The sequence below is a fragment of the Oncorhynchus mykiss genome, chromosome 26, assembly GCF_057628025.1.
Source record: "Oncorhynchus mykiss isolate SJ-2025 chromosome 26, ASM5762802v1, whole genome shotgun sequence".
NCBI classification, from domain to species: Eukaryota; Metazoa; Chordata; class Actinopteri; order Salmoniformes; family Salmonidae; genus Oncorhynchus; species Oncorhynchus mykiss.
Genome location: NC_143047.1, coordinates 17,994,150 through 18,008,670, shown reverse-complemented (window position 1 = coordinate 18,008,670; position 14,521 = coordinate 17,994,150). Strand labels below are relative to the sequence as shown.

Below are 14,521 nucleotides of genomic sequence, written 5' to 3'. Positions count from 1 at the left end.
TCAGTCTCAATACCTCTTTCATAGTATTGACTATGCAAGAGGCTGTAGTTAGTGTTTCGTTAGCGGGGCTCAGTGTCTGTACTACTGCAGTAACGGCAGTTTAAATGAACATGCTAATGAATATATGAGTATAGCTCCTCGTAAGATGAGTAGAGCCATTGAGCACTTCAGATGGGCTGTTAGAGTGTTATGCCATCAGTTAATTTGTTGAGTTAATTAGATTTCTCTTCAGTATAGAAGCCATGTTATTTGATACCCTCAATCAATCAGCATTTTATCTCTGGCCTCTAGTTATGTGAATGGAACAATAATGAATGTCTCGGCCACAAGTGGGTGTTCAGGCTGGTGATGCTCTTTGTTAAGGTGTCTGATGAATGTTTGAACTCTGTGTTGGAGACATACATGAGTTTCAAGAGCTTAATACTGTAAAGAGTAAAAGTTGGAAGTTTACCTACACTTAGGTTGGAGGCATTAAAACTTGTTTTTCAACCACTCCACACATTTCTTGATAACAAACTATAGTTTTGGCAAGTCGTTTAGGACATCTACTTTGTGAATGACACAAGTCATTTTTCCAACAATTGTTTACAGAAAGATTATTTAATTTATAATGAATTCACGTATCACAATTCAAGTGGGTCAGAAGTTTACAAGTTGATTGTGCCTTTTAAACAGCTTGGAAAATTCCAGAAAATGATGTCATGGCTTTAGAAGCTTCTGATAGGCTAATTGACATAATCTGAGTCAATTGGAGGTGTACCTGTGGATATATTTCAAGGCCTACCTTCAAACTCAGTGCCTCTTTGCTTGACATCATGGGAAAATCTAAAGAAATCAGCCAAAAAGCAATTTCCAAACGCCTGAAGGTACCACGTTCTTCTGTACAAACAATAGTACGCATGTATAAACACCATGGGACCACGCAGCCAACATAACGCTCAGGAAGGAGACACATTCTGTCTCCTAGAGATTAACGTGCTTTGGTGCGAAAAGTGCAAATCAATTCCAGAACAGCAGCAAAGGACCTTGTGAAGATGCTGGAGGAAACAGGTACAAAGTATGTATATCCACAGTAAAACGAGTCCAGTATCAACATAACCTGAATGGTCACTCAGCAAGGAAGAAGCCACTGCTCCAAAACCGCCATAACAAAGCCAGACTACGATTTGCACATTGGGACAAAGTTCATATCTTTATCTAGCTTGTGGAAGGCTACCCGACACGTTTGACCCAAGTTAAACAATTTAAAGGCAATCCTACCAAATACTAATTGAGTGTATGTAAACTTAAAATAAAGTGGTGATCCTAACTGACCTAACAGGGACAGGGAATTATTACTGGGATTAAATGTCAGGAATTGTGAAAAACTGAGTTTGAATGTACACCGCTCAAAAAAATAAAGGGAACACTTAAACAACACAATGTAACTCCAAGTCAATCACACTTCTGTGAAATTAAACTGTCCACTTAGGAAGCAACACTGATTGACAATACATTTCACATGCTGTTGTGCAAATGGAATAGACAACAGGTGGAAATTATAGGCAATTAGCAAGACACCCCCAATAAAGGAGTGGTTCTGCAGGTGGGGACCACAGACCACTTCTCAGTTCCTATGCTTCCTGGCTGATGTTTTGGTCACTTTTGAATGCTGGCGGTGCTTTCACTCTAGTGGTAGCATGAGACGGAGTCTACAACCCACACAAGTGGCTCAGGTAGTGCAGCTCATCCAGGATGGCACATCAATGCGAGCTGTGGCAAGAAGGTTTGCTGTGTCTGTCAGCGTACTGTCCAGAGCATGGAGGCGCTACCAGGAGACAGGCCAGTACATCAGGAGACGTGGAGGAGGCCATAGGAGGGCAACAACCCAGCAGCAGGACCGCTACCTCCGCCTTTGTGCAAGGAGGAGCAGGAGGAGCACTGCCAGAGCCCTGCAAAATGACCTCCAGCAGGCCACAAATGTGCATGTGTCTGCTCAAACGGTCAGAAACAGACTCCATGAGGGTGGTATGAGGGCCCGACGTCCACAGGTGGGGGTTGTGCTTACAGCCCAACACCGTGCAGGACGTGTGGCATTTGCCAGAGAACACCAAGATTGGCAAATTCGCCACTGGCGCCCTGTGCTCTTCACAGATGAAAGCAGGTTCACACTGAGCACATGTGACAGACGTGACAGTCTGGAGACGCCGTGGAGAACGTTCTGCTGCCTGCAACATCCTCCAGCATGACCGGTTTGGCGGTGGGTCAGTCATGGTGTGGGGTGGCATTTCTTTGGGGGGCCGCACAGCCCTCCATGTGCTCGCCAGAAGTAGCCTGACTGCCATTAGGTACCGAGATGAGATCCTCAGACCCCTTGTGAGACCATATGCTGGTGCGGTTGGCCCTGGGTTCCTCCTAATGCAAGACAATGCTAGACCTCATGTGGCTGGAGTGTGTCAGCAGTTCCTGCAGGAGGAAGGCATTGATGCTATGGACTGGCCCGCACGTTCCCCAGACCTGAATCCAATTGAGCACATCTGGGACATCATGTCTCGCTCCATCCACCAACGCCACGTTGCACCACAGACTATCTAGGAGTTGGCGGATGCTTTAGTCCAGGTCTGGGAGGAGATCCCTCAGGAGACCATCCGCCACCTCATCAGGAGCATGCCCAGGCGTTGTAGGGAGGTCATACAGGCACGTGGAGGCCACACACACTACTGAGCCTGATTTTGACTTGTTTTAAGGACATTACATCAAAGTTGGATCAGCCTGTAGTGTGGTTTTCCACTTTAATTTTGAGTGTGACTCCAAATCCAGTCCACCATGGGTTGATAAATTTGATTTCCATTGATCATTTTTGTGTGATTTTGTTGTCAGTACATTCAACTATGTAAAGAAAAAAGTATTTAATAAGAATATTTCATTCATTCAGATCTAGGATGTGTTATTTTAGTGTTCCCTTTATTTTTTTGAGCAGTGTATTTGGCTAAGGTGTATGTAAACTTCTGACTTCAACTGTAAGTCCATGACATAGACTGATCAGGTGAATCCAGGTGAAAGCTATGATTCCTTATTGACGTCACTTGTTAAATCCACTTCAATCAGTGTAGATGAAGGGGAGGAGACCTGTTAAAGAATATTTTTTAAGCCTTGAGACAATTGTGACATGGATTGTGTGCCATTCAGAGGGTAAATGGGCAAGTCAAAATATTTAAGTGCCTTTGAATGGAGTATGGTAGTAGGAGCCAGGTGCACCGGGTTGTGTAAAGAACTGCAACGCTGCTGGGTTTTTCCACGCTCAAAAGTATCCCATGTGTATCAAGAATGGTCCACCACCCAAAGGACATCCACCCTACTTGATACAACTGAGAGAAGCATTGGAGTCAACATGTGCCAGCATCCCTGTGAAACGCTTTTGACAACTTGTAGAGGAATATCCCGACAAATTGAGGCTGTTCTGAGGGCAAAAGGGGGGTGCAACTCAATATCAGGAAGTTGTTCCTAATGTTTGGGATAGCCAGTGTATATTTCATTGTGTGAGAGCTGTCTCTCAGCAGACATAAACAGAATGTTTTCTTCTCCCTGTCACATTCTCAATCTCTTTTCTGCTCTTCCCATGACTGTCTTGTTTCTGAACTTCTCCTTCAGTGTTTTCTTTAAGATTTCCTTAAGAATAAGCCATAATACATTTCCCCTGTGATTATGAATAAGTGGTGGACTTAATGAACCTTTTGTAGGGTGGAATTAGCCTTCCATTTTAGCAATCATCATTTTGTATTTATCTTGGAAAACAGAAGTAACATTGGTTCAATTTTAAACTTCTGTACTCACATACCTGGTACAATGTAATTACATTCCCTTATAGTTTTTTCATAATAGATTTATAATGTCAAGTGTTGCATGGTGAGTCTTCAACAATAAACCTGTCTCAAGAAGTGGGGAAAAGAGACGGACACTGGCGCTGGGTGATTGAAGGGAAAATGGAGACGCTGTTGGAAGAGACACTCCAGTGTGGATCTTTTTTAATGGAGGCGTATGAATGGGAAGTGCGGCTAGATTGCTGCCCTATTGAAAATCCCCTTCACATTCATTGCGCTCTTTGACCATGAGGTACGTATCAGAGGCCAAGCATTTATTTCAACACAATATGTTCTCTCATAAAAGTGGCAATCTTGCTGTAACGGCATGAAGGTTTTAGCTCACTGAGTAACAGCACCTGAAATCACACAGACACAAATGGGCCCATCCATGAATGATGGAGGCAGTCCATGTAAAAGCACACGGCACAAAGACAGCCAGGCTGCACTCTCTCTCTAATGATATAATTTCCCTTCCTCCATTCCTGGTAAACAACCACCACTCTCATCTGCTGTATAGGACTCTTTGATGGGGAATACAATAGTCTTTGCTGTTGTATCATGGTGGGATCATCCAGATCCGTTCCATGTCCACGGGTACGTTGTGTTTCAGTGGTCCTAGCCTGGTTTATAGAGTTAATATAAATGCCTGGCTTGGAATCAGCCAGACTACCATTAACCTGAGCAGCACTGTGTGTGGAGGCCTGTGGAACAGCAGCCTTGTGTTCCAGTATTCCGCCATGGGCTTCACAGGGACGCTTTAGTCTGGCCTTGCCCAGCCCTGATAAAGCCCACACTTATCACACATGATTGATTTGTTTACCTATTTGAGGCCGGCCCACTCATCATGTGTCTTATCCCTGACTGATGTGTTATCATTCTCTCTCCTTCCCCTCCACTCTCCCTCTCTTTCCCCTCTCTCTCTTCTGCACACACAGCTTTCTGAGTTGACTTGATATTTATATACATGTGTATATATAAACCCTCACTGTAAAACGACAATACCCGGTCATCATTCTTCCAGCCACCCGGATGCTTGATGTAGGAGGTTGATGTGCTGATAGGATCCGAGGCCTTGGCGAGTTCCATTTCTCATTTGAAGCAGCCAGTCAGACACTCTTAGCCATTGTACTTGATAAGGGCACGGATCGGCTAGGCCGGGTAAAGGACTCCTGCAGGTCTCCGGTTAACATGGTGAACAAAAGCCCAGAGTGAATATCCCACCCGACCTCATTCAGCTCTGTAGTAGGGCCTGCTGCTGTGAAAGGATGAGGTTAGAGAGTGATGGCTGTACAATGCATCTCTGGTTTCACTCTACAGTCCTCTTGACACTTCCTCTTAGCCAGGTAGCTAGCAAAGTTCCATCTGGTTTTTCAAGGTTTAAAGACACTTGAAACTTCAGAGTTACAGGCAAGGGAAAACTGTATTTCAATTGAGCTTTCTATTGGCCTTCATCACCCCATGTTATCATGATTGATATTTTTTATAATCTCAAGGTCAGTTTTCCTCTAAAACTATCCAATATCTTTTTCAACGTCTATCTGAATCTCATCAGTTGTCAGGGCCTGAATTTAGCTAGAACACTGATTTGAACAAATGTTTCTATTTCTGAACCATTTTTAGAATAGGTTCCCTCTGCAAAGTTACGTTTTCAACTAAATTCACGCAAGTGGGCAGGGGAGGAGCATGGGACGGAAGCAATCTTTCCCCAATGAAAGCAGTGCAGGCGAGCCTGATTTCAAGCAAATACGACACACATAGTTATATTGTTTATTTTACTATAACTGGATTACATCTCCCATCCAAATGTTGTGAATGATATACTGTGACGGTCGTCGTATGAAGGAGAAGAGGAGGACTGAGGTGCAGCGTGGCATATGTCCATATTTATTAAAATGAACACGGAAATAACAAAAATACCAAAGAGAAACGACCGAAAACAGTTCTGGCTGGTGCAGACACACAACAGAAAACAATCACCCACAAAACACAATAGAAAACAGGCTCCCTAAATATGGTTCTCAATCAGGGACAATGATTGACAGCTGCCTCTGATTGAGAACCATACCAGGCCAAACACAGAAATAGCAAATCATAGAAAAACTAACATAGACAACCCACCCAAATCACGCCCTGACTATACTAAAACAAAGACATAACAAAAGAACTAAGGTCAGAACATGACCTATACACTGAGTGTACAAAACATTAGGAACACCGGCTCATTCCATGACAGATTGACTAGGTGAAAGCTAGTGGTGCAATGGATCACATAATTCTCGGCTCGGATCATAAGTCACGGATCAGATCATTTTTCGGAGTCAAATATAACTTTGCTTTCCATTTATTACTTAAAGAACACTTAAAGCAAGGAACTTTTCAATAAAAAAAAAAATCTTAAAAAAAAAAATTCAATACTCGATTGATCAATTAAAGTGCAATATGAAAGAAATGTCCGTGTCCACATCATCAAAAAAGTAAAAAAATAAAGAAAAGCAGACCTGAGCTTATAACTTCACATTACTTTTCTAAAAGATGAGGATGTCTACATTGTCTGGGGAGAGGGGAGACCTCTTTACAGTCACTATGTCCCCTGCTGTGGAGAACACTCTCTCGCTAGGAAATCAAGTGCCATCATGGCAAGATGTTTTTCCACCATGCCAGTGGATCACCATCCACTGGAATGCCGCTTGCTGCCTTGTAGGATGCCACCTCCTCTTTGATGCTGTTGGCAAACGTCTTGCCTGTGTCCTTGCTCGCAAAGGTCTCCCCGAAAAGCTCCTTCATGGCCAAATTATTTTGAGGAGGAGATGCCTCTGAGTCTGCTCCTGTCGGCTCTGTGGTTTGACCCCGCAGAAAGAAATTACTTGATCTATTAAACTAACTAATTATATATTTTCATATTTCATAGAACTATAATTGTGGCAATAACATTTAATAAAATCCATTATTATTCCAAATAAATGGATGATTCTAATAGCACTGGCATAGACTAAGATTAGACTATAATTATTATTTAAGTAATTCACTCTTATTTTTTATTTTACCTCTTCAGTGGCCACAGTCTCAGTGGTAAAATCACTGTAGGTCCTCTGGCGTAGGGCAGAGTCTAGGTGAGACAGGGACTTGAACAGATAGGGACTTGACCCTTGGATCCAGTGCAGTACATCTATGAAGGTAGTCCTGTACATCAGGGGGGGTACCTGGGGTTCAGGTCCTCTCTAATGGCAGCCTTGACATCTCTAGGGATGGTGCTGTCTTCCTCACTTGGGGCCTTGGATTGTCGAATCATTGTTTTCAGAGGTAGGATCATGGACACAGACGGTGCAGTTTCAGAGCTCAATAGGGTTGTAACCGTTTTGAGGGGTTTGAACACCTGGAGAACCTCCTCTGCCACTTTCACGTCATCATCAGACAAGGTGTCTTTATTATTTTTCAGGGTCTTGTCTGTCAGTGCAGAGTATACAGCTGTCTGCTGCTCAAGAACGCTCTCCAACATATCATGTGGAGTTCCATCTTGTTGTGACATGGTGTATGAGCTTGTGGGTTGGTAGCTGTAACATTTCTTGCTTGGTCTTAAGCACATGAGCGGCTGTTGTGCTTCGGTGGAAAAAGGAAACCACCTTCCTGATCCTCCCAAGGAGGCGGTCCATCTGGTTCACTGAGATTCCCCTTTGGGATGATAAATTGATCACACGTGCAAAGAAAGCTTTCTGTGGCCCCAGTCCAGCCTCTATCACTGCATTTACTTGGTTCTTGGCATTATCTGTGGTGATTGGGTTATTGCTATTGGGCCTCTCTAGCTTCCACTCTGCTACTGCTCCTAGCAGTACCTGCGCCAGATGTGTGCCTGTGCAACTCTCATAGAGGGGGCGTGTCTGTAGCACCGGACTTCACATCTCCCATCTGTGGTGTAGTGAGCAGTCACAGTCACGTAGCTTTCCATTACCCTGGAGGGGTAACAGAGGATGTGGCGAGGGCAACAGAGGATGCCTTGGATAATTCGTTGACAATTTTTATATTTTCACCAGGGTGATGATGCTTTAAATGTGTGGCCATGCTCAATGTATTTCCATGATCATACGGCTTTCTTGTGGCATAATACCTACACACCGTAACGGTGTTGTCCACCACCCTTCTTCCGTCATCATATTTGACAGGGAAGCCAAAATGCTCCAATACATGAGACTTAAATGAAGCGGGAGGCTTAATCTAAGGAATTATTACTTTATAAAGTAACAACGGTATTTCACACTATGATGGTTAAACTTTGCGATTGATCTGCGGTTCACATGCTTGCCGAACCGTGGGGGGGGGGGGGTGATCCGTAAGGATCACGGATCAACTACGGTCCGTTACACCACTAGTGAAAGCTATGATCCCTTATTGATGTCACCTATTAAATCCACTTCAGTCAGTGTAGTTGAAGGGGAAAAGTCGTGTTAAAGAAGGATTTTTAAGCCTTGAGACAATTGAGACATGGATTGTGTATGTGTGCCATTAAGAGGTGAATAGGAAAGACAAAATATTAATATCCCTTTGATTATGGTGTAGTTATTAATTACACTTTGGAATTGTGTATCAATACACCCAGTCACTACAAAGATACAGGCGTCCTTCCTAACTCAGTTGTCGGAGAGGAAGGAAACTGCTCAGGGATTTCATCATGAGTCCTGATTTTTAAACAGTTACAAAGCTTAATGGTTGTGATATGAGAACTGATGATGGATCAACAACATTGTAGTTACTCCACAATACTAACCTAAATGCCGGAGTGAATAGAAGGAAGCCTGTACAGAATAAAAAATATTCCAAACATGCATCCTGTTTGCAACAAGACACTTAAGTAATACTGCAAAAAATGTGGCCAAGAAATTAACTTTTTGTCCTGAGTACAAAGCATTATGTTTGGGGCACTGAGTACCACTCTCATATTTTCAAGCATGGTTGTGGCTGCATCATTTTATGGGTATGCTTGTAATCATTAAGGACTAGGGAGTTTTTTAGGATAAAAATAAATGAAATAGAGCTAAGCACAGGCAAAATCCTAGATGAAAACCTTGTTCAGACACTGGGAGACGAATTCACCTTTCAGTTGGGCAATAACCTAAAACACAAGGCCAAATCTATACAGAAATTGCTTACCAAGATGACATTGAATGTTCCTGAGTGGCCTAGTTACAGTTTTTACTTAAATCAACTTGAAAAGGACTGTCTAGTAAAGATCAACAATCAACTTGACAGAGCTTGAAGAATTAAAAAAAGAATAAGGGGCAAATATTGTATAATCCTGGGGCCTCATTTATCAATAATGCATAAAAACTATTCAAAAATTCAACTTACGAGCTTCATACACACACTGTGAGGAGATAATCATTGATAAATACCAGTTGTTCTCAGCCTCCATGCTTGTGCACAACCTTGGCTATTTGCATCTCGAAACACCCCTATTTAACCGTATGTGGTCAAAATCAACCCTTTAAAGCCTGTGGGGAATGTACAAAGTACCATGAAATACAACCCAAAAAAAGCTTTGAAAAAAAAACTATTTCTGAGACTGACATAGAGGTGCTAGTGTCAGAGGTTGACACTGAGCGAGAGGTTGGCTCACTCAAGTGTGGCTTGACCAGTAAACATGTGAAACATAGCTACAAAGGCAGGACCATTAGGGAAATTCAAGTTTCTTTAGCAATGCCAAATATACTTCAAATGAGTAGGCAACACTCACCAATAAGCCATCCATGCGATGGTGTATGGAAATTGTATGGTACAGTTTGTTTTCATCCAAAACATTGGCTCATCGAGGGATCTGAGATGCCGATTGGCAAACTCCCGCTGAAAAAACAGAGGGTGGATAGCACTTTGATGTGCACAGGAATGGCATGTGTTTGCATTTCTAAAGCCGGTATTAAATCTTCCCAAAAATCCTATTTGATTGGTTTTGGGAAAAAATATCTAATGAGCCAATCCGTACTTTCTGCAAAAAAGTCCCACCTGTCTCTAAAAACGCATTCTCTGTGAAATGCTGCGTGTGCCAAATCTTCCAACAAATCAAGGTCAGCCATCTCTCATTCCATTTCCCATTATCTCAGTCTTTTATAGTATTTCAATAATTGTTTCACTTTCACATTTGCCTTTAATTGAACAAATTACTGTACTTTATATGGAATATTATTTTAACAAATGCACTGATGTGGTCGTATTATGTGATAGGCCTATGCTCCCCTACCAAGCAAAAAGGCAGTAACTGCTCATTTGGTCGAAGATTAGTTAATGTAATTTTTGCTACATTAAATACATTCTTAATCATGTGGATAAGTATCCTGCCTCTATTGTATTGTGTTTTGGAGACAATGGAGGTCATGTTAGTAGTAACTGCATAAAGTTACTGTGAAACCAAGGTAAATAAATGTTCCACGCTATGAGCAGTTTCTGCCTTTCCGCTTGGTAGGGCAGTATAGCCTGTCAAGATGTGTTGCATGCATTCACAATTGAAATACAATGAAATAGAAAAATTAGCATTCGAAAGGGTTTCAAACTTTCCTGTAAATTTCAGGACATTTTCTGGAAATTTTTCATGGGATGTTAAGCCCTGGAATTTTGTGGATTTTGCTTAAATTCATCATAAAAGTTAGCTTATAACAGTGAACCTCTTTTGTGGGAGACATATAAGGCAATTCTAGGTCTTGTGGCATATTTTGGTTAAACTATCCTCAATTCAATGGAATTGCAACCCTCTACATGCACAGTGCATTCTTCCATCACATGTGCAGTGCACTCTTCCATCACATGTACAGCTGATTCTCAAGATCTTGCACACTAATAAGATGCTATTGAGCCCACACTACTACACTGTCTGAGCCAAGGACTACATGCTTTCTGGTAAGTTTTGATCACAATACTGGGTGGGGTGAATATATTTTTACATGAAATACATTATTTTTTGTTAACTAGTAAATAGTAGCCTACAGAAAAGTGTGTTTAAATCATTTTTCAACTTGTTAACAATTTCTGCTAGTAAGCTTTTGCTACCATGTAGGTTTTAGTTTGCTTGAGCCTGCTAACTGAGGAGTGTTAATTCACCTGTTTCATACATGTCTCATTTTAAAACATTTATCTTACAAAGGAGTTGTTTAATCTAACTACGAAACTATTTATCTACATGGAATTGTATTTGTTGTTTGATTTTTAATCATTTTTTCCTAATCTTTACAGGACAATGCCACGGGCACTATCTGATGTGTGGAGACATTTCCTTCTAATGTAGAAGGAAAAGCTGTGTACATTTGCAAATACTATGCCAAACCATATGTGAAGAATGCAACAAAGATGCAGAATAATCTGGCCAAGTGCATAAAGTTCCCTCAGCGCTCACAACAAGCAACCTCTGACAAGTCCTTCTACTTCTATTAGAGGTGAAAATTATGAATCAGACACCTTATCGATAGCAACAGCTCATGGTCCTCCTGGAATCAGAAGTGTTTTTGATGCAATGGAGGAATGTAGTCAGAGAAATGCTGATGAATGTCTTGCTCAAGCTGTGTATGCAACTGGTTCACCTCTGATGCTCACAGGCAATGTGTATTGGAAGAGATTACTGAATGTTCTTCGCCCAGCATACACCCCTCCAACCAGACATGCTTTATCCACTCATTTGCTGGATGCAGAGTTCATCATAGTTCAAGTGAAGGTCAAGCAAATCATAAAGAAAGCAGACTGTATTGCAATCATCTCTGATTGGTGGTCGAATGTTCATGGGCAAGGAATAATTAACTACATCATCTCCACCCCTCAACCAGTATTCTAGAAGAGCACAGACACAAGGGACAACAGACACACCGGTCTCTACATTGCAGATGAGCTGAAGGCAGTCATCAATGACCTTGGACCACATAAGGTATTTGCATTGGTGACAGACAATGCTGCGAACATTAAGGCTGCTTGGTCTAAAGTGGAGGAGTCCTACCCTCACATTACACCCATTGGCTGTGCTGCTCATGCATTGAATCTTCTCCTCAAGGACATCTTGGCACTGAAAACAATGGAGACACTCTACAAGAGAGCCAAGGAAATGGTTAGGTATGTGAAGGGTCATCAAGTTATAGCAGCAATCTACCTCACCAAGCAAAGTGAGAAGAATAAGAGCACCACATTGAAGCTGCCCAGTAACACCCGTTGGGGTGGTGTTGTCATGTTTGACAGTCTCCTGGAAGGGGAAGGAGTCTCTCCAAGAAATGCCCATATCACAGTCTGCCGATATGGACAGTCCCATCAAGAGGATTATCCTGGATGATGTATTTTGGGAGAGAGTGGTAAGCAGCCTGAATTCTATAGCAGTAGCCATTGCACGGATTGAGGGAGACAATGCCATCCTGTCTGATGTAAGAGAAGAAATCTGTACTGCCCTGCCCACTTCACTGTTGCTCCAAGCAGTGGAAACTGCAGGTCTGAAATAGATCAAAAAGAGTGAAGAGTTCTGCCTGAAGCCCATACACGCCACAGTGTACATGTTGGACCCCAAGTATGCTGGCAAGAGCATCCTGTCTAGTGCAGAGATCAACAAGGCCTATGGTGTCATCACTACCGTGATGGATCTGGACCACCTTGGCCTGGATCTGGACAAGGTTCTTGGCAGTCTGGCGAAGTACACTTCCAAGCAAGGGCTTTGGGATGGAGATGCAATTTTGCAGTCGTGCCAACATATCTCATATCTGAGGCTCTTTCCCCTGTTGCCTCTATCATCCTCCAAATCCCATCACCTCAGAGCGCAACTGGTCCTTGTTTGGGAACACACACACCAAAGCACACAACTGGCTGACCAATACAAGGGTTGAAAAATTGGTGGCCACTGGGGAACTTTGAGGCTTTTTGAGCCTGACAACGAGCAGTATATTTTTCCCATTCACTAGGCTACACTTGACAAGCAATTCACTTATTCCATTATTTGGCACTGTGCATACGCATAGTCATGTACATTTACGCACACTCTCAAGCAAACGTTCATATTGATAAATCTCACACTTCACGTGGAAATAATCCAACGTATGGTTTACGTACAAACTTGTGCCCACAAATAATTGATAAATGAGGCCCAAGGTGTGCAAAGCTCTTAGAGACTTACCCAGAAAGACTCACAACTATAATCGTCGCCAAAGGTGCTTTTACAAAGTATTGACTCGGGTGTGAGAACTTTATGTAAATTCGATTTTTCTGTATTCAATTTTCAATAAATTAGCAAACATTTCTAAAAATATATTTTCACTTTGTCATTATGGGGTATTGTGTGTAGATGGGTGAGAAACAAATATATTGAAACCATTTTGAATTCCGGCTGTAACACGACATAATGTGGAATAAGTCAAGGGGTATGAATACTTTCTGAAGGCACTGTATTCTTGTCATATTCACCAGTCAACTCCATTACATTCAAAAGTTACTTCAAATTCAACCAGTGAATGCTAGAGATGAAAATGCATATTTTTAAGGGGTATGCAGTAGGTTGATAACGATATCACCAAAGTATGTTGTCTCAGACATTTCAAACAACATTCCCAGCTAATGAGAAAACAGTCATTTAAGAGAATGAACCAGATTTAAGAAGGCAACTCTGGGTCTATTTTGAATGGGCGCCAACAGCAGATGTTGTGGGATTTTTACATCCGTACCCCAGTGCGACCCACGTGGCCCAGTGAATGTCACTCCGTGAGGGACTATAAGATCCCAAAAGATTATGACAATAAATGCCTCTTGATAATCAGATTTTCTCTGCGCTGTGTAGGTTTATTGTTAGCATATTATATGCTAATTGAGGGTGAAATTGATTGTAGCTACACTCCTGATTCTGATTGCATAACCAACTTTTTACAGATTTACTTTGTTTTCAACTCATTTTTTACTTGTATTTGTATTCACAGTGGAGAAATGGCAGACCATTACAGGGATGCGCAGACACACCTGTCTACCCAGGATGCTATACTTCAGCAGCTCAAAGAGGCCTGTCTATCTCAGCAGGAAGCCCAGGTTAAAGTAAGTATCCTGCACCTCCACTCAGCTCCATTCACTGTTTGAAACAACATCAGAGGAACTGGCCGTTACTGCAAGGAGCGGTAGACTACTGACTCCTACTAGTTGTGTATTATGGAGACCGAGTTAATGGCCACTATTCATGCTGTCAGATTGACCGAAGAAAGGCCAATTATATTTTCCACCAAATTTTACATAGATGTACCCCATCTCTCATTCTGTGTGTGTGTGTGTCTTCTACTTGACTGCACTGGACCCCTCTCGGAGCACAGTACGTATCCCAGACCTCTCACGCTTGACGAACCAGAGACAAAAAGTGCCAGGGGGTGAACACGTCCACTGGCTGCATTTTGCATGCACCACCTACCAGAGTAGAGTGGTTGGATACCCACACACAAACACACATACACACATCTCTAATGAGTGTGGGCCTGAAACACACACCACCCCTGGGGGAACCCGGCACTCTGTTATGTTAAATACTGCATGCAATCTCCACTAAAGTAGTGTAAGCAGAAAGTTGAATTATTCACACCGGGGGGGGGGGGGGGGGTGTAATTAAGAGTGTCTTGTACTTCCTTCATAATTCATTGGCATTAAAGGCTTGGTGTGTTTTTTGTGTGGTAAACAGAGCTGGCACATGATGTGGCGAGAGATTA

The 14,521-nt window shown here is 42.3% G+C and overlaps 1 protein-coding gene across 2 annotated transcripts in view; it reads left to right on the top strand.

Annotated features, from left to right (window-relative positions):
- LOC110506517 (uncharacterized) overlaps positions 1-14,521 on the top strand; it is a 290,413-nt gene that overhangs the window by 49,014 nt on the left and 226,878 nt on the right. For both annotated transcript variants that reach the window (XM_090222312.1, XM_090222311.1), the window contains exon 5: positions 13,754-13,865. In XM_090222312.1, coding sequence (XP_090078438.1) covers positions 13,754-13,865 — 112 coding nt within the window. The remainder of the gene's footprint in view (positions 1-13,753; positions 13,866-14,521) is intronic.